At 36.3% G+C, this 21,785-nt stretch overlaps 1 protein-coding gene across 5 annotated transcripts in view; it reads left to right on the top strand.

Annotated features, from left to right (window-relative positions):
- The first annotated feature begins 6,556 nt into the window (after positions 1-6,556).
- Positions 6,557-21,785, top strand: part of kmt5c (lysine methyltransferase 5C) — an 88,417-nt gene continuing 73,188 nt past the window's right edge. For 4 of the 5 annotated variants that reach the window (XM_039774942.1, XM_039774941.1, XM_039774938.1 and 1 more), the window contains exons 1-4: positions 6,557-6,614; positions 12,866-12,963; positions 17,918-18,048; positions 18,200-18,365. In XM_039774942.1, the coding sequence (XP_039630876.1) occupies positions 17,939-18,048; positions 18,200-18,365 (276 nt within the window). In that variant the 5' untranslated portion in view covers positions 6,557-6,614; positions 12,866-12,963; positions 17,918-17,938. Of the gene's footprint in view, positions 6,615-12,865; positions 12,964-17,906; positions 18,049-18,199; positions 18,366-21,785 lie in introns of all 5 variants that reach the window. The other variant, XM_039774939.1, reaches the window with a different exon arrangement.

Consider the following 21,785-nt stretch of genomic DNA (forward strand, 5'->3'; position numbering starts at 1 on the left):
GCCTTCCTTCATGCTGGAGTAGCAATAGTTAACAGCTACAAGGTTCCAGCCTTATTCGACTCTGAAAGTAACATTTCAGTTGTTGCTCACCATTTGGTGTTGCCATGACAATAGCTGTAAATTAAGACCAGTCTAACCTTTATACATGGGGATGTTCATCATTATAAATCTGCCGCCTGCTATATCAACCTTGATGGATCTGTAAAAAAGCTGACAGTGGTGGTACTTAAAAATCCTCAGTTCCGGGTAATACTCAGTAGAGATTGGTCAAATAGTGAAAGCGGTATAACAATTGCATCTCCTAAGCAAACAATAAACCTAGTCATGGATGTTGAAACCGTGTCCTAAGCTGCTTCCACGCCATGTTCGCAGCCGGAAGAGAGACAGAGCTTGGTGTCTAGCAGTGAAGTGGAAATGCCTGAGATGTCAAATGGTGATATGTTAGCTACAGTAGCCACGATGTCCCAGGATGAAACCACGCCCCTTGAGGTTGATTGTGATCCTCTCACCCAACTGTAGTTTCAATGTAAGCAGACTCTGGCTTCTTTTTAAAGGGAGCAGTGGAATGATAACTCCCTTAAGTTTGCAAAGAATGCAGTTGTTCTGGCCATCACACACTACATCCCATGCCACAGGGTCCCCACTTTGTGCTAAATAATGACCTTCTTTATCGGGTAGCTGAACACGAGGGGGAGGTAGGGTCCCAGCTGTTAGTGCCACGGACTTACCAGTGAAAAGTCTGTGAACTGGAACTGGGAGCGCACCTGGCCCCCGAGAAAAAAATTAGGTGTATTAAGCCTCCGATTTGTTTGGCCGGGAATTAATGAGGAGGCCACTTTTACATGTGTTGTCCGGAATGTCAATTGGGGCAAATTCCTAGGAAGGACCATTTATTTCACACTGTGTATACCCTCCATATAAACCAGCACTTGACTTACATTCCTCAGTTCTGTTTTGAACTTGTGTCTGTAAAGATGTGCTTTATTTTTTGCCTAATCTTCAGGTATACAGGGTTACCAAGGTGGTACCCCAAACCATTTCTGTGTTTTGTCTCCCTTATTTATACTCCACAGATACAGAGTCATTCTAGACACTAGTTGTGCTGCCATTAACATATTTCAACCACGGAGATGATTGCAATCACTGACTGATGCTTTTTTGCCATTGTGAGCAGGATATTTTGAAGAGAGGCAAACTGTTTTATAATCCTGTCAAATTATTTGTGTTTTCCTTCAAACCATATTGTCCATAAAGTTGCCAGAGGCCCAAAAGCTGTTATGAGCTAAGGACACTGCTCTAGGAACTGATGCTTTGGAATAAGCTTTTCTTTTGAGAACGCTTCTAAAAATCTGTACTGGTGTTCACTCAACTTACTGTCAAGATGCCCTATACTCTCATCTGTATGAACTGGAGCAATAACAAAGCTCAACAATATCCTTCATGATCATCAAAATGTGCTGCACCTTATCATCTTCACATACTGTGCTACCAACCATAAATGGCAGCACACACAACAATCACAAATTTGCATGTGCATTGCCTCCCATGTTTTTTTTTAAATAAATAATTGCTTCCTGCCTTGTGCCCTGTGTTGGCTGGGATTGGCTCCAGCAGACCCCCGTGACCCTGTATTCGGATTCAGCGGGTTAGAAAATGGATGGATGGATGGATAGTTTAATTGAACAGTTTGTGGGTAGTTCTCTTGTCATGCTGCTTCAACATCCAGACTATCTGTGTAGTCATGCTTTATTCTGAGAGAAAACATTACTGTTCTTACTTCATGATCCTGGATCTGAGAACACTCTACAATACATATTCTACCAAAGTGCAAGCCACTAAAACTTTCAACAAACCCTTCTTTTGAGTGAGCTCCAAGATTATCAGCAACCACATTGAATACAGTGCCACCAAGGACTTTTCCCAAACTTGGCACAAACAGCTCTTAATCTTCCAAGCTTTTCAAATCTGTGAACAAGGGTTCCAGCACTTTGTAGTATACATATTTTTACATTATGTGCCTTACAAAGAATGGCTAGATAAATAGACATCAATGTAGATTTCTATGTAGCAGGGATGTCTGCCAACACCCAGTAAACAGCACTGAGTTTATGTTTTTTGCAAGGTGTTCCCAGAGGGTTACATACTTCAAAATCATCAACATAGATTATAAGTGACAATTTTAAATTCCTTTCCAGACAAAATGTATTTGCTCTAAATAAATCATGAAACATTTCGTACAAGAATACGCTTGAATCAGCCTTTTGTGCTGGAACACCTTTTCTTGAACATCTCTTTTCTGCAAAAGTTGTAATAATTGCAAAATCGATATACAAGCTCCTTATCATAATGTACTTATTCAACTGGCTCAATAATGATAGAAAAATGCTGGTTTATGATGCCACCTCTCTTATAAGATGTGCTAAAGGGTCCATCTGGGTCTAAAGCTGCACTTATTCAATTTAACTAGCAAATGTTTTTCTCCAGTTCCGAAATCACAAGATCATCAACATTGTAGTCATGCTTTCTCAAACTGGGCCAGACGCTGAGGATGTAACGAAATGAAGCTTGTCTACAATTTTATCTATGCAGGTGTTAGACACAAAAATATTTTATAGTTTAAGAAAAAAGCACCTGTCACAGTCAAAAAACAGTTTCTTCGGGTATTTGGTTTGGATGATATTGAAAAACAGAAATCTTAAAATCTTCAAGTGAATAAAGATTATATTTCCTGCTTTTATGAGAGAAAATTGTTGTGTATATAACTTCTTGTAATTACAGTTTCTAAAAACACAAGACACAGTTTCAGACTTTTTAAGATGGCCCTCAAAGCGCTCAAAATATTGCTTATTTGAGTGAAATCTGCATAATTTACACACTAGATATGTAAAGCACAGGACCTATCCTGATTCTATTGACGGTGGCTGATACCTATCTGACTGAAAAAAACTATGGTCAGTTACGGCAAAAATCTCAATAAAATATTCTGTTCCATGTGTCCAGAAAATACTTTAGCCTACTTTTAGGATAACTGAACTCCATTATGATCTACATTTTTCATTATCTATACTTGGACTATCCCTCTTGAAGCTATGAGATCCTGGCATTATTTTCTGATCTGCCACTCTTTATTTCAGTTCTTCATTTTAGTAATTTCTCTGTTATACACTACACAACCACCCCGTTTCTCTTCAACATACAAAGTTCAGACAGAATTTCATTTGTGTCTGCAAAAATAGAAGCATGTTTTTTTTAAAAAAATAGGCATGTGTTAGATGTTTCTCCCAAAAAATAAATTCATTTTAAGAAATGATGATGTACATTAAGTACATGCAAATCCTTCAATAATTACTTCTCAGTGGAATTCAGAAAGTACTAAACTCCTTTCACTTTATACACACTGTATTGTGATATAGATTTAATTTTAAATAGATAAATTTGCCATATTTGACCATCTACACTCAATAGCCCATAATCTAAAAATAAAAACATGCTTTCAGAACGTTTTGCAAATTTATTGAAAATGAAAAACTGAAATGTCTTATTCATATAAGTATTCAGACTTTTAATTCACTTCTTTGTAGAAGCTCAGAGTTTTCTTGGGAACGTCTCTACAAGCTTTGCAAACCTGGATTTGGACAGATCCTCTCATATGCTGTTAAACTGGTTGGGTAGCATTTGTAAACTGTCATTTTCAGGTCTCTCCACACATGTTCAATGGGATTTAAGTCTGGGCTTTGGCTGGGACATTCAAGCCAATTCAGAGACTTGTCCCAAACCCAGTCCAGCATTGTCTTGGGTTTGGGGCATGCTGAAAGGTGAATTAGTACTTACATAAATAATACATTTTAAAATATTTAATATAACCTTTCTGAAAACCTGTTTTCACTCTTTCATTATGGTTTATTGAATGTTGATTAATGGGCAAAAATGGCAATTTTATCTATTTACAATTCAATCTACAGCAAAATAAGTGTGCAGAGAGTTAAGGAGTCTGAATATTTTCTGAATGCACTGTATTCAAACAGCATTAAAAAACAATCATTAAGAACATCCATAATGGCTCATAAAGAGACAGGAGAGAGTCTTTTTAGCAGCTCAACAACGCAATATATAAGATGAACATGCGTTTGACTGGTATGGAACTCAACACTGCTGAACCTCTGTACCCATTTGTACAGGTGAATAGCACAGGCTATGTTTCATTATGAAATCCCCATCCCAAGGAGCTTAATTTAGTGACAATATCTTGGATATTTTTTATGAAAGTGCCACTATGAAGCATGTTTATTTGTACCTGTTACTTCATTATCATTTTATTCTTTGTTTAAATTTATGAACATTTCACCATTTCTATATAAGTTTTTATTTTAGGAGACTTCAATAAGAGAATGTTTAGCTTTCACTTTTGTTTAATTTTCACTTTTGCTTAAAAATCGCCTGCACACTTTTTCCAATACCTACAGGTAATTTATCCAGAATTCTGAGTTTTCTTTTTTTTTTTTTAATGAATTTTTACAATTATAGCCTTCACTCTTTCCCCAACTACTATAGGTGGCTGAAAAATATTCTTTATTGTTTCCTATTTTTTCCAAAAACATTTTTGTTTGCAGAGAATGTCTACCAGCTTTCTCGCTCCACTACATCTACAGGTCTCTATGGATGCTTGCAGTCAATGTCTCCAGCAAGCTCCCTTAAGCCCTCCTATTGGTAGTTATAGATAGCCAGCTGTTTGGTTATGTGTTCTTCTCCATACCACAACCACATGGTTAGAATATGTAAAGGATAGACTTTTCTCTTTGCCTCAGACAAGGTGTGCTCTCTTTGTAATGTGATCATGCAGTCTAACAGCATGATTACAGTAATAGGGAACATACTTTGTATATTGTGTGTGGAGGCATGGAGAGGAATGTGCCAGAGCTGTCTATTAGGCGGGGAGGAGAATGTCCAGCCAAACTAAAATGTATTGTTGTCGCAGCGACTAGGCAGTTTATGAAATCAGCCAGGTGGCATGCCTTGTCAAAAGGCCCTAGAGAGTACACTTAAAATAAATTCTTATGAAACAACAACAATGCAGTCATTATGGTGCACCCAGCCACAGTGCAATTGCACCTCCCACACTGCCTACACTATCTATTGATGCCCTACTGGTCAACAGCAATGTTCCCTTTATGGGCTAGTAGTTGGGATTTGCAATGATTTTCAGTTGCATTACCCAGCAGGAACTACTTAATATAATGCAATATAATTATCTGTTCACATATACTGTAGTGATATAGCTTTTAATTATTCCATAACATTGTTTTTATTTAAGCTATTCAGGCAAAAACCATTCATTCATTCATTCACCAAGCTGAACACAAATTCTCTATGTTGCTCATCACTAGAAGTTAAAAACCAAATAGCCATGGGCCACTTAAAACTGCATACCTTTTTTTAAGGAGAAAATTACATACAACTGTATTATTAAAATTATTCAAAGATGATTTGAAATTGCTACAACTCACATCTATTTTCATTATGGTCTTAAAAGCATTGTCACCTTTTGCATTTGCAGAAAGGTGGCAAGAAACATATTTCATTTTTTAACTAATTATCTTTTCCATCCACCATTCATTCATTCATTTGTCTAATTTACCGAGCCTAACACAACAATATCAGATTAAAGGCAGAAATTCAAACCAGATACAAGTTAGCCCTAGAAGACAGACAAAAATTGTATAAGAAATTGAGAACAAAACAAAACACTGCACCACTGACCTAAGAAGGTCTATATATGAAATAAAAATCCTGAGAAATAAATACACAAAAGTGTAAAATCATTTTTCATATTGGTTTTAGTTTCGTTTTTAATTAATTAATCAAAATGCTCATTTAGTCATTTTTGTTAAAATTTTCTTTACCAGTAATAACCTTGAGTTTTACAAGCAGTACACATCTGTAATAGCACAAAAAAGAAATAAGTATATTATTAAGGCAAGTGGGTTCATAACAGTGTAAACATGTTACCTGCTTCTGGAAATTGAAAATAACAAACTTGACATACAGTAGAAAAAAATTAATATTGGAATAATGGAGGTTGAAGTTCAAAAATGAAAACTGATGTAAATTGAAGCAAGTTGACTTGTCAATGTGTAATCCTGGTTTTGATGTTATAGACTTATTTGAATTATAAAAATCTACATTACCAGAAGGTTAACTGGCGATTTCAAAAATTATCCCTATGTGCTTGCAATTATGTTGTTCTAAGCAAAAGTATTAATGTATTAGTTAGGGCGTGACAAAGTTATGTAATTTTAAGAACGATAGGATATAGTGTTAAAACATTGCTCATTGTCAAGTTCAATGGTGTCAATAAAGTTTTGTTGCCTAGTAACACACGGCGCACTAACTTGGTTCTGTAAATTCTCGGCTGAAAGGGGGCATGGCTTTTAAAATGAATGACACGACAAAAGCAAATGAAAACGTTTTTTTTTATAGCGCTGAGCACGTTATCCAACGGAAAGGCAGAAAGTGTGTAAAAAGGGCGTTAAACGAGTTTGAAAATGACCAATGAAAAGCGACTTTGCGAGGTGTTAGGTTGAAGTGTGGTTAAGGGCTAACTTTAAGGTTTTCAGGTAAGGAATGATGTCTATCGAGCTTTAGGTTTGGTTTCATTGTGGATGTTTTATTAGAAATATATCATTTATTTAAATATTCATGAAGAAAAAAATTGTAAAAGAAAAATTACGTTTGGAGTTTTTTTTATTGGTTAGCTTGACGGAAATCACAAAAGTATATTGCTTGTATAAGGGCCTAGGAGCGTTTTCTTTTTAAATGAGGAGCAATTAAAAGTTGAAAATAAAATACAGTAAAAATACGCTTCAAATGTCCTTTGAATATGGTGCAAGACGGCGCGCAGCATTGGGCGGATTTCCCGTTTACTCCGCACGATAACCGGAATCCCCCTTGGGCGTTTAGTTAACTGCACAGTGTCTACTTACGAGCACTAGCTTTTTGGTGGACTTTATAATTATTCCACAATAATAATGCTAACATTTGTGGGGGCGTCTGCAAAGATTTGTCATACTGATAGTCTGAATGCTCATCATTCAGACGTAACTAAACGGTTACGGTGTGTGCATAAAAGCCGGCTTTTGTATACATGACTTTTGCACCTTGTGCTATTTTTTTTATTACTTTTCATCGCGAAAAGCATACAAAATTAGACTTTTTAAAAAATAAAGGTAGACTTAAAATTTTTGTATTACTGTTACCTTAATTAAATAACGTCTATTAAACCATGTCATTAATCACTGACGTCTAGAACCGCAATCCATTCGTTTTTTCTTTCCAGTTTAAAGATGGGACAGCACTGGAAGCAAGGCCGTCTTAGGACACACTCATGCACAATGTTATTTACGTACACCTGGCCAGTATGTAATTATCGGTTAAGACGTCCGGCATTCATGTTGGAGTAAACCTATGCAGGTAGATCTTAAAACTTTCACACTGACATTGCCTAGGCCTAACATTTAAACACTGGAATCTGGGTTTTGGACAGTTGTAACTGATTGCATTGTTTAACAAAGAGGACTACCACAGCACCATAATTTATTCTAAAGTATGTTTGGATTTTTTTCTTCAACAGTTAACAAAGTAATTTCCATATAGTATACAAAGAAAGGTTTATAAAAAAATCATGTAAATAGAGTTTTAGTATTTAGAAGCAACAAAGTTAAGACTGTTGGGGTAAAAGGTAAAACTAATATTCTTAAGTATACAGTCTGAAATGGATGTCTTAGCCACACTATTCAATTTGAAAAGGTAATGTGATATTTGGTAATGTAGCCTTGCCCTGAACTTATTTTTCATGTGAGAAATTTCTGAACTCTTTTGTGTAAGGAATTGTCTTGTGGCTTCAGAGTTAAATTGTAAAGCTAAACATTGTAGATTAGATAGCATGTGCCTAAGGCAATTTTCATGTCACAAGAAAGTGCTCAAAAAATATGAATAGAAATATAACTTCTCCTAACTGAAGTACAGAGTTGTGTTGCATTCAGCATGTAAAATTATTTTTACATACATGCAAAACTTTGTGCTATAGTAGTTTATCTTGTTGATTTTGTTTTGTAAGAGCACCCTTTAAAGTGCAGAAATATTTTTCCATTTTTATATCAATTTTAGTGTTATAAAATTTGTGAGGCTATGTAATTGTTTATTATTGTTCTGTGTTATACTTGTACTGGTCCTTGTTGGCTAAGCCATTGTGATTGACAAGTATTTTACTGTTGGGGGGTGCAATATACAGTAAGCTGTTAGTATTTACCTTATGTTATATAGAATGCTATGTACATATGACAGTATTGACTCTGAACCTATACAGCCTTTTTAACAGTAAAATGAGCACCCTTAAAATAGAAACATCTAGCAGAGTAGGTGATTATTGGGAAAAATCTTATGCATGATAATTTCAGACTACTTAAGTGCAGTTAGCAAAATATCTGCTTAATAATAGTTTTAGCATTTAAGCCATTAATTTTAAAAAAGTTCACTCCATTTCTATGTGTGTATATATATATATATACACACACACAATATACACAGTGGTACCTTGGTATACGTCCTTAATCCGTTCCAGATCCTTGGAATTCTACCAAATAAATATTTCCCATAAGAAATAATGGGAAAATGATTAATTCGTTCACATGAAAAAAAAAAAATCCTATTGTTATTGGCATATTATACATTGATGGGGTTGTATAAAATAATTTAAACACTGCTTAATACTAAAATACATAAATACAAAAGCAATTAGATGAAATAAATGAAAATGACTTGTCCGATAACAATGAGTTTAATTTTACTGCACAACAAAGGAGAGCGTTACAGCTCTTCCAAAGGAGCCTCTTCAGGCGATTGTGAAGCACTGCTGTTGTTCTTCTGGCAGTCTTCAATCCAAATCCCTAAAGCAGATTCCATCCAGACTACTGCCTTATTACATCCACTTACAACTTGTTTTGCACCCTGGTTAAAAGGACACTGCGGCCGTAGATCTTATATTCCTTTCCTTCTGTTTAAATAAAAACAATCGTAGCCTTCAACAAATCCAAAATGTTTACCTTTTCGGTAATCATTAACATCTTCCGTTTGCACTTGGGCACGGCCCCTGAAGCAGTAGCAGATCATTTTGGAGCCATAATGAAGGGCTTGACTATGCACAAAAGTTAACTCTTTACACAGCGAAACACGTTGATGCTGAATGAGCGAGACGAGACTTCCTGGTTAACACTGCATTCAGCACGCAGGAACTAAACTGCGTGCTCTGATTGGTTAGCTTCTCAGTCATCCGCCAATAGCGTCCCTTGTATGAAATCAATTGGGCAAACCAACTGAGGAAGCATGTACAGGAAGTAAAAATGCACATTGTCCGCAGAACCCGCGAAGCAGCGAAAAATCAGCGTTATATATTTAGTTATGCTTTCATATAAAATCACGATAGAGTGAAGCTGCGAAAGTCGAAGCGCGATATAGCGAGGTATTACTGTACAGATTAAAACTTGGCCCTTTTTTTTTTTTGAAGGCGCGCGCCTGGTATACCGCACGTGTTGTTCTAGCACACGAGTCGTATTCCAAACAAAGGTCGTATACCAAGCAAAATATTTCGCCTCTAAACAGGACGTATACCAAGTTAGACTTATTGCAAAGCAGACGTATACTGAGGTACCGCTGTATGTGTATGTATATATGTGTATATAATATATATATATATATATATATATATATACCCACACACACCAGTAACGGCACAATAAAAATAAGTCAACATTAATTAACATAGAATAAGTAAGGTGCGATGGCCAGGGTGGACAGAAAAACAAAAAAGCTCCAGACGGCTGGAGAAAAAAAATAAAATCTGCAGGGATTCCAGACCAAGAGACTGCCCAGTCCCCTCTGGGCAAATGTAAATGTAAACATGTAAAAATGTAAACTCTAATGTAAAGAGCACATCTAGTGCACCAGCAGTGTGCCCAACACTGCCAAAAACATAATTTGGTAGGATACTTGTAAATACTGAAGCAAAATAGTGCCTTTATGACCTGGGTTTACCCTTTGCCAGGGAGGTATGGTTTAGAAGTGAAAGCTATCAAGGTAAATGCAGGAAAGCCCGAGGTGATGGTTCTAGATGAAAGAACAGGAGGCATGGCAGTGGCAGGTGTATGGCTGTGTACCGTGTTTGGTAAAGATACTGGGACAAACTACATGTAATACCTGAGTTGTTGGAAGTGAGTACGTAAAATATGTTGCCTGTAGACGACTCTTTACATTACTGCAAGTGTGACTTTTGTCAAAAGTATGTAAGAAGGGTACATGCTGATTTAGTAAATGTAAATTTAGAAAACAGAGAAGTTGTGCCGCTTAGGAGACATTTTATGTGTTGGTTGATTTGCAGATATTTCAATGATATCTAGAGTGAGAGATGCAATGGAGTCTTTCTGTGAGCTGTCCTCCATCCAGACTTCTAAGATATTCTCTCTGGCATTGAAGGGTAGAGTTTAGAAAAGTTGTTTGAGGAGCAGAATTCTCTATGGTAGTAAGAAATGGCTATTAAAGCAGAACATCAAGCAAAGCTGGAATAAAGAGACAAGGAAATAAGGTGGATGTGTGGAGTGTCACAAAATCGGAGGCAGACAAATTCCATGTTAAGAGGAGGACATTGTGTGAAGGCAGTAGTCTTCATGCCGAAGAGAAACAGACTAATGAGTTTAGATAGGTGGCCGGAGAGGCAGAAGATAATTGGATGATAATTCGTACCAGGATGGAGGTGAAGAGGCAAAAGGGAGGCTAAAGAAAATGTGGTTGGAGGTGGTGTCAAATAGGACTGAGCTAATTGTCGATATTGTTGATTGGTCACAAACCTTTGCACAAATTTCCTCAAAGAACCAAAGTGCAGCTGCCAATTTTATTTTTTTTCTTTATTCTTGCACTCCCCACAAAAAAAGCTGTCAGGTACTCTTTCACAGAAGGAGGAGCATGAGATTCCTGAGTTTTGCTATAGTTTAGCACTGGTGCACGGTAACTGAGGGAATGCAGCCTGATCAGTCTGTTGCGTGCAAATTATGAATGGGAAGAGCACTGGTATGTGCCCCTTGGTAATCGCAGAAAGAGAGTGACTGCAGTTTCTTGGTCTTTATATCACTCTTTTAGGTAGCTCACTGTCCTTAAAATGATTGCTCACTGTGGCTTCACATGTTGGAATTCTTTTAAGACTTTGTCTGGTTTTAAAGGGTTCCCTGAAGCAGTTCATTTGCATAATGTAATTTCAGCTCATATGGTGTGTGACCAAAGTTAGAATACTTTTCATTCACCACTTGTTTTCCTAATCTGCTTATCCAGGGCATAGTCACAGGGCAGCTGGAACCTATATATTTTACAGAACAGTTAGATTCAGACGCAGGACAAGGAAAGTGGTGGGCTGTGGTGCATATACGCTCACACTGTTCCTGAAATGTAAACAAATAATGGCAGTTCTGTCTGTTATTATTTGCTTCTTAGTTGTCCTCGCAGTGTTGTTCCAATTCAGCACAAGTTCTTAAACAAAGCTTTCTCCGACTTTTGACCATGTTATTAAGTGTATATTACATTATGGTGGGTAGGGGTTGTTGGGGATTTGTGCCGCTTGGAGTTTCGTAGGTATATTCTAAATATAGAGTTGCTTGTCTCAGCTGAGCAGTGTTTTATTAGATGCTTGGCATAATAAAATGATGCATTGACTGAATACAGGATGTCTGGTAAACTATAGTGTCAGTAAAATAGAGAAACATTATGAACTGCAAATAATGGAGCTATAAAAATGGTTTAGTGACAGGTAAATACTAAGTAAATGCGTATTTGCTCTGTGCACAATGGCTTACATTCCGCTGGGTATTACATTCATATCCAGGAATCTTTTTTCTTCAGTGGTTGCACTTTATACTTTTACGGTTAGGAAAGTCATTTAACTTACCTGTTGAAATTTATAACATCTGAAGGAATGAGATGCTGATGCACTGCTTCTCTTTTGTTTGCCTTTATGCTACTGGGAAGACTTCATAAAGCAGAAGCAACTTGCTGATATCTATAGGTCCCTGCGCACCCATCTCAACTTGCCAATTGCTGTCCTATGCACGTGTGAACATGCAGCCAGAAACGGCAACTTCGTACCCGTGCACGCTGTCTGCGACTATCGGTGGTGAAAAAGAGGAAAGTACTGTACATAAAATGTACAAGTTGTTGTAATCACTGTGAAGGTTAAATTAACACAGTAAACTAATTGATAGTTTAAGTTGCATAGATTGTTTCTCTGCTTTAAGATAGTCAAACTTGCAAATTGCAAGATTTTGAACTTTTAAAACTTCTCATCACAATCTGTTCAAGACATCTCAGTGAAAACTGAACTGTCTTGACAAGTTTTCTTGAAGAATAAGTGTGCCACATTTCAAAATATTTGGTCCACAAGGAGGTCAGGTATTTTCATTCCGACGGGCAGACAGGGGCAGTTACAATAGGTGCTTCATGCATTAATATGTGAATGCACTTAAAAATTAAATGGATCATTCAAAGTATGGTTTATTCTGGTGATTGTAAGCAAATCCAGTGAAACCTCCTTCAAGAAGCAGAAGGCAACATATTTTGAAATTCTATGGAAGGTGCTGTTTTGCATAATATTTCTGTACTGATACCTGGCCTGTCTTTTCCTTTGTGAGTTTATTCTTTGTTATTGCATAGCTTTATAAAAACTTTGTTAATACATTTATGTTTTCCATTTCATAGAGAATTTGTGAAAGTTCGGCTTTTGGAGTTTTAAAGAGATTCTGTGCTATTTTTATTTATTTTTTATTTTTTTTAGGAATGATATTGTAGTACAACTAAGATACTTGCATATTAACAAATGGAAAACCCTTGAACAGAGGAAGTGAAAAGGCACAGCAGAAAGAGACATTCAAGGTATTTGCATAGATTAGTTCTAAATATTGACTTGTTTACAGGGCCACTTTTGAGGTGAAGATATTTAATTTAGGGATTTTTTTTTTATTTTCTCAAACCAATAAGTATTTAAATGCTTCACATGAAAGTGCTTCACCATTTTAAATTCATTCAAAAATGACAGTAAAGGAGGTGTGGTATCAGTTTTGTAATACACAGAAAAATGGCAAGTGCATAGTTTAACTTAAATATACAGTACATAAGACAGTTTATATTTAAGTATATGCAATACAGTTTATAATAGTTCTTTAGCTGTTCTAAGGTCAGTTCTATTTAAATGAAAACATTCAGAGTTAGTATTAAAATTTCATTTCTGAAGGAGCAAGTGGATGTATTTGTATGGTCTGATGACCTTTGTGTTTAACAGGACTTAAAATCTGAGTTAATGTTTTTAAAACCACTGATTAGAAATCCTGTGCAAGGTATTTTTCCTTATTGTAATTTATGTTTAAGTCTTAAGGATGCAGCAATTGTTTGATAAAGGCAATTGAATAGATAGAATTTTTCAAAAATACAGTATATGCTAAGCCCAATTTTTTAATTGACTCAAATAGATTGATTAAAGTGATCAGCACCTGCTTGGTCTTTGTAATTGGTTATTAATAATCCTTATGCTCCAAAACACCTGCAAATCTCGATGAATACTTGATGATTAGAAATGTATTGTTTAATATGACTGAATACAATTTTTAGTAATAGAAAATACATGAGGATAACATATAAACTTAATGTTGGCAGGGCTGTATCATTGGAGATGAGAAATTTTAAGACTTGAGTTGTTATAGTCAAACATTTGTACAAGACAGTCATATTTCCACCATCTTTTAACAATACAAATTTTAACATGTAGAAGGTACATGTAGTTCTTGACTTTGAGTTAATTTGTTTAAAATTGTTACTTGTTAATTTAGAACTTGTAAAATGGGAAACTACCTCCCGCAGAAATGTTATAAAAATGATAGCTTTGGTTCCAGCCAAAAAAATGTATCATAACTTTTTGCCATATAAACAAAGGAAGCACAAATGTATTATTAGAATTAACATTTCATCAGAATTAACAATTCAAATTTGGTAACCTTGATTTTCAACATTAGATCAATCTAGACGAGAACAGGCCTTTCAGCCCAACAAAGCCTGCCAGTCCACTTAATTCTAAAAAAACAAAGTCTAGTTTTGAAATTCCTAGAATTCTTACTGTCTACCACACTACTTGGTAGCTTATTCCATTTGTCTATGGTTCTCTGTGTAAAGAAAAACTTCCTAATGTTTGTGCAAATTTTACCCATATGTTTCCAGCTGTATACCCCGTGTTGCTGATTAACTCATTTTAAAATAATAGTCTCAATCCACTATACTGCTTTCCTTCATTATTTTAAATACTTGCCTCCTCTTCTTTTGCTTAAACTGAAAATGCTTTTAATCTTTCTTCATAATTTGTCCCCTGTAGCCTTGGAATCAGCCTAGTCACTCTTCTCTGGACTTTTTCTAGCACTAGTATGACCTGCTGCTATAGCCTGGAGACCAAAACTGTACACAGTACTCTAGACAAGGCCTCACCAATGCCTTATAAAGTTTGAGCATAACCTCCTTGGACTTGTACTCTACGCATTGTGCTATATAATCCTACATTCTGTTAGCCTTCTTAGTGGTTTGTGAACACTGTCTGAAAATTGTTAGTGTAGAGTTCACTATGATTGCTAAATTCTTCTCCTAAGATGTACTTTAGATTTTCAGACCTCCCATCGTGTATTCAGACCTAACATGTTTACTTCCTACATGTAATACTTTACATTTATTAACATTAAATATCTGCCACAAGTTTGCCCAAGCCTGTATGCTATCCAAGTATCTCTGTAATGATTCAAAGGATTCCAGATTATCTGCCAATCCACCTGTCTTGGTATCATCTACAAATTTAACCAACTTGTTACTTATATTCCTATCCAAATTATTTATATATATTTAAAAATAGCAGCGGCTGTGGCACTGACCCCTGTGGAACACCACTCTTACCACAGAAACATTGCAGATGGACAAACACTGTGTGCTGAGTGTGATTTTGTGTCCGCACTATCCTTGTCATTATGCTACATTTACACAATGACGTTAAAACTAAAAAAAAAAAAAATAATAATAATAAAAAGTCACATTGTGCAGTATAGTGGAATGCCCAGAACAAGACACTCCATGCATTGACGTTTGCTTATGCATGTTTGCATGTGTAAATTAAGAGGCTGTCAAAGTATAGGTCTGTGTTTGTCCCTGACGATGTTTATGTATGACGTTGTAGATGGATTATGCTAAGCCCTCGAATTAGGGTGTGAGTTATAGATATGAAGGATCAGGACTAGCCAATAGGCTGGGTGGATGACTGAAGAGAGGGTCGTCTCCTGATGAGTAAAAAGACACCTGATCATACTTGCTGTCTACAAGTCAGGTATGAAATGAAAGAAAAAAAAGTTCAGAGAAGCTCAAGGAAGATGCAAAGGTCAATGGTTAGTAAGTTTGCTAACCCTCGAGTGCTGGTGTCAGGCGGTGTGGCTGGCTGTTAATAGGTGTTGTTTCGGTGGAAGCAAAAAGGGAGGAAGACAGAATCCTTCAATTCAATACCAGCCAGAAGCAATGCAGTGGCGTTGGGTATGGGGCTTCAGAAACTTTAAACCCCTGACCTATTACTCCAAACCCCTTGTGTTTATCTCAATTATATACATAACAATAGTGGTAATCCCTGATACTTCTGTTTATCATGTACAGTATAGCATTGATCAGTATTACAGCATTATATGAATGTGTGTGAAAGCCCAAAGGGGAATGCTCTTCAATTTTTATATACATGTAAGAAACAGCCTTAAAACGACGACATCAATCAGTTTAAACTTAAATGGTTCACCCACAAGCTACACCATTGTAATATGCAATCGCATCTACAGACTTTGAAAGGGGACTCCAACCCTAACTTCTGAAATCATTTATATTTACTTGCTGATCTAACATTTTTGAACAGGGATGTCCTATTTCCCTGCTCTTTAAGTTCTTTGCATCAGTGCTTGAAATGGGCTGGCATTCTCAATTGTTTACTTGTGATTACCAGCACTATAAGGGGGCTTTCACATTTATAGTCCTTTTTCCGAATAAGGGGACCATGTGTATAGTGCCTGTTAGTGCAGTTACTTTTCAGAACTGAAACTTTTAAGCAAAATAAATTTATCAATACACACCATGAACAAGTTGTGGGCATGTTTTGGACTTGTTTTATTATAAATATTTGCGACTATGCATGGTATGAAAAGGGCACATTTAAAATTGGCAAGTGTAGAAAAGATGGCTAGTTTTGTGTTTCAGTTTTATGACAGCAGATGTGTCAGGTGAGTTTTGTTTAACTGTATGATGTTGTGTATTTACTCCCCAGTAGTCACCATATGAACATAACCTCAATTTAGGCATCTACTGTCTTAATTCCTATGACTATTTGTTGTTAATGTTCATTTTGGAATTCTTGTTTGACATTTACAGCAATTATGCCTAAGTTAGTTTGTTCATATCATGCCCGACAAGTGATTGAATTAAGAGGACGACCAACCTACACACATCACTTTCATGGTATAAGGTTAGGAAGCTTGATCGTCAGCCTCTCTTTGTTTTGATTGACCTGATTATAAGGGAATTCACACCTTCCCAACCATTTTTTCAATTGCTGTATGATCAAGGGGCATGAACCAGGTACCTGATCAGGTGTTAGGCTTGCTGTGATTGACTGGCAATTGTGCAAGTTGGTGTTTATGAATTATGTATCATTTGTACTTAGGTATTTTTACATTTTTATTGTTTTTAATGCTCCATTAGCCATCAACTCAATATGCTAAAACAGCAGATGCTTAGTGTGACAACCGCAGCACACACAGTTTCACCTCAGATCCACCATATTTCCTGTAGTTAAATTGGCCCTGTGTTGGACCACATTCATACATCACGTGAACTGCTCCATGGTTAACTTGGAAATGTACTGAGACCACCCTTTGCAAAAGGTCTCGGACCAGTTGTTTTGTTCCACACATGAATGAGAATGGTGTGTTCATATTTACCTAAACGAACCAGACTTTTGAGGAAATTGCACCAGAGTTTGAAACAAGGCACCAAACAAAGTGTTAAAACGTCTTTAGATGCAGTGTTTTCTAGCATACTTCTTTTCATTGTGGTTATTCATTTCGCCCCATCTACCTCAATTGATTGGATGCTGCGCTGGAAACTCTACAGGTTACTTCACATCTTCCCTCTTCAGTTGCAGTGCTTAAATAGTTCAATGCTCAGTGCTGTTCTTAGATCGTGGTGCTTGGATTTCTAAGAGGGAAGCCACAAAAATTGTATTGTGACACTCAAAGCTACTGCTCTGCACTCCTCGTTCTTAATGTTCATTTATTGATGTGATACATAAGGGTATTGGCCCTTACGGATATCCACTTCAAGTACTACTTTACATATATACGTTCACACCTGTGGCCTTTAAAGTTGGCACCCCATACGACACATGAAAAGAAATACTGTACTTGAGTTAGATTTAATATTGAATAAGAAAAGAAGCAGGGAATGAAACAATTGAGATAAGAAAGAGTGCAAAAATATAATCAAAAATTTATATATAAATAGGATCAATTGTATTTGAATAAAAGAGTTAGAAATGACAAATAACAAAAATGTGTCGACAATGATAATAGTAAAAAGCAAATATTTGATATTTTTTATATTTGTTTGTATATTTAATGTAGCAGAAATTGATATATATATATATATATGTATGTATCTTTGTTTTGGGAGCAGCTTTTTTTTTTTTTTTTGCTCACTATCAATGTAATTATTTAATGATGAATAATGAGGCATCAACTTTATTTTTTCCATGTGATACTTGGGCATGCGGCAGCATGTTTAGACGCTTGCTACAATGGAAAACCACAAAATGACAGCTCGGGAGCTGTGTGAAATAGATGACTTGGCCACCAGCCTTGTCCTGGATCCATACCTGGGATTCAGCACCCACAAGATGAATATAAGGTCAGACTGTTATCATTCAAAGCACCAGTTTTCTGCATTTTTTTTTTTTTAATACGTCTTTTGAATCCATTTATTGTGTCTGTTTTGTAGTACTTAAGAGACAAACATGCAAATAAAATGTATCTTTTTTTTTTGTGTGCCCACTAATTAGCCCTCAGCCCATTATTCGAAGACATCAGTACCTGCGGGGTGTTCTACAGCGTTTTAAGAGAACAGGAGATTTTGAAGCTACCTTTAAGGCTTTAACTATGGGTGACTGGGCCCGACAGTACTTCCAGAGTCGGCCTGCCCACTACAAAGCTCTTCTCAAAGATCATGTGAGTTTTCTGTTCTAGTTTAATAAAAATACAGCTTTAATTTTGCCATTCTCAAGTGTCAGTTTAAGTAAGTACACCTACTTAGAGAATCAAGGTACTCTTAAAAGCTTTGTGGCCCTGTGTATTTTGTAATACAAGCAAAAGCTAGGCAATATAAAAGGATTCAATTCATGCACACTTGGATTTCAGGGCTTATTCAGTCTTGGGGGTCACTTCCAAAGTACATGTGTTGCAGCTTGTCAGTATAATAGTTGCACCAAGTAGCATGGCAGCATATTGAGAAGGGAGACAGTATAGTGAAGGATCAATAACAGTTCATAATTACTGTAATGCTTCTAATATTATTTTTGTGCATTTGACTGAAGAAACAGATTGAAAACCAACAGATAATGAATGTTAAACTACAGTATTTGGACTTCAGCCTCGATATAGCGAGGGATTACTGTATATATGTGTGTGTGTGTGTGTGTGTGTGTGTATATATATATATATGTATATATATATATATATATATATATATATATATATATATATATATATATATATATATATATATATATATATATATATATATGTGTATATATATATATATGTGTATATATACACTGTGTGTGTATAATTATTAGGCAAGTTGTATTTTTGAGGATTAATTTTAATATGGAACAAACACAGTGCTATCAGTCAATCCAAAATGTTAATAAACCTGAATGTTTCACAACGGAAATGTGAGTGTGAACATCATCAGGGAATACATATGTGCACAATTATTAGGCAACTATTAGTGTGCAGATTTATTATGCAACTAAAGGAAAAATGAAAATTTTCCCATCTCACTTGTTTATTTTCATCTGTTATAGTGAGAATAATAAACAAACACCTCAAAATTTACAAATAAACATCTCTGACATTTCAAAAAATAAATCAATCAATCAATGACCAATATAGCCACCCTTCTTTCCAATAACAGTCATAAGCCTTTCCATTCATGGAGTCTGTCAGTTTCTTGATCTGTTGACGATCAGCTTTTGTGGAGCAGTGACTACAGCCTCCCAGACACTCTTCAGAGAGGTGTATTGTTTTTCTCCCCCGTAAATCTAGCGTTTAAGAAGTGCCCACAAGTTCTCGATAGGGTTTAGGTCAGATGAGGAAGGGGCCATGTCATTATTCCTTCATCTTTAAGGCCTTTACTGGCTGGCCACGCAGTGAGAACTTCGATGCAAGTGATGGAGCATTGGCCTGCATAAAATCATGGTCTTCTTCCTGTATCACTGTTTGAAGAAAGTGTCTTGAAAAACTGGCAGTAGGTTTGGGAGTTGATTTTGAGTTCATCTTCAATGCAAAAGCGTCCAACTAGCTCATCTTTAAAAATTCCAGCTCATACCAGTACCCCACCTCCACGTTGGAGTGGAGCTCTGTGCCCATTACTGATCCACAGGTCCATCCATCTGGTCCATCAAGAGTCACTCTCATCTCATCGGTCCATAAAACCTTTGAAAAAAATCTGTCTTCAGATATTTCTTGGCCCAGTTTTGATGTTTCAACTTATGTTTCTTGTTCAGTGGTGGTTGGGTTTCAGCCCTCCTTACCTTGGCCATGTCTTTGAGCACTGAACACCTTGTACTTCTGGGCACTCCAGGTAGGTTGCAGCTCTGGAATATGAAAGTACTGGAGGATAATGGGTTCCTGGTAGCTTCACGTTTGATTCTTCTCAAATCTTTGGCAGCTAATTTGTGTCTTTTGTTCTCAACACGTTTCTTGCGACCCTGTTGACTATTTGCAACAAAATGTTTGATGGTTCTGTGATCACACACCAATATCTTAGCAATTCCAAAAGTGCTGCATCCCTCTGAAAGACTTTTACAATTTTTGACTTTTCAGAGTCAGTTAAATCTCTTTTTGGCCCATTTTGCCTGAGAAAAACTAGCTGCCTAATAATTCTGCACACCTTGATATAGGGTGTTGATCTCCTTAGGCCACACCCTCCCTCATTACACAAATACACATCACCTGACGTGCTTAAATCCAATAAGCATTCAAGTTAATACAGCTTGGATTTGGAATATACGCATTAAAAATAATATGGTCAAATTACTCACTTGCCTAATAATTGTGCACACAGTGTGTATGTGTGTATATATATATATATATATATATATATATATATATATATATATATATATGTGTATATATATATATGTATGTATATATATATATATATATATGTATATATATATGTATATATATATATATGTGTGTATGTATGTATGTATATGTGTATATATATGTGTATGTATATGTGTATGTATATATATATGTGTATATGTATATATATGTGTATATATATGTGTGTATATATGTGTATGTAATCTCATAGTTTATTTTTTATATAATTTTACATAAGAGTAAAGAAATTTGAATGTTCTTTTAAGTTATATATATCTCTATCTATACTAATAAAAGGCAAAGCCCTCACTCACTCACTCACTGACTCATCACTAATTCTCCAACTTCCCGTGTGGGTGGAAGGCTGAAATTTGGCAGGTTCATTCCTTACAGCTTCCTTACAAAAGTTGGGCAGGTTTTATATCGAAATTCTACAGCGTAATGGTCATAACTGGAAGCAGTTTTTCTCCATTTACTGTAATGGAGATGAGCTTCAACCGCCGGGGGCGGAGTTTCGTGTGACATCATCCGCCTCCCGTAATCACGCAGTACATAGAAAACCAGGAAGACCTCAAAAAAGCGCTGAAGAAAACATGCATTATATAATTAAGAAGGCAGCGAAACAATAAGAAGCGAACATGTGACATATACAACCATATTCATGAGTTCTGCTACTTCGGAAACAAAGCACGATGTAAACCTACACTTTAAATTAAGTTCATAGACAGGCTGCGCTGGCGTTTGTAATTTAGTGCCTGCCCATATAAGGCCGTCCGTCAGCAGCAATCCAATAGCAAACTGCCCGGGTAAATATTCACGGGTGAAGGACTGTGCTTATGGAGAGGAAGATGAGATGGTCAGGGTGGTGTTTGACACAAACTCAGCGAAACTGCGAGAGAAAGTTTTAAGTGCCAGGACTAAGGCAACATTAAATACAGCCATGGACATAGCCGCGAGATGGCACCAGCACAGCTGGGAACCGATGCATGTACACGAGCGTCTCACGTGAACTGACACAGTGCACAGATAAAAGCAACAGTTCCAAAGCTGAACAAAACCGATTACACAATTGAAAAGGCAGCAAAAATATGGCGTTTGATACATACAAGCATATTCATAAATCCAAAACAAAGCACACGTTGGAAAAAGTCAATGTCCGCTAAAGGAAGACAGTGTAAAAAACCCGTGCATGCAGTGTGTCAGGTCTCAGATAAAGAAGAAGGCGAGCTGTTTATTGATGCAGTAAGAAGCGAATCG

This window comes from Polypterus senegalus, chromosome 13, assembly GCF_016835505.1.
Source record: "Polypterus senegalus isolate Bchr_013 chromosome 13, ASM1683550v1, whole genome shotgun sequence".
In the NCBI taxonomy this organism is placed as follows: Eukaryota; Metazoa; Chordata; class Cladistia; order Polypteriformes; family Polypteridae; genus Polypterus; species Polypterus senegalus.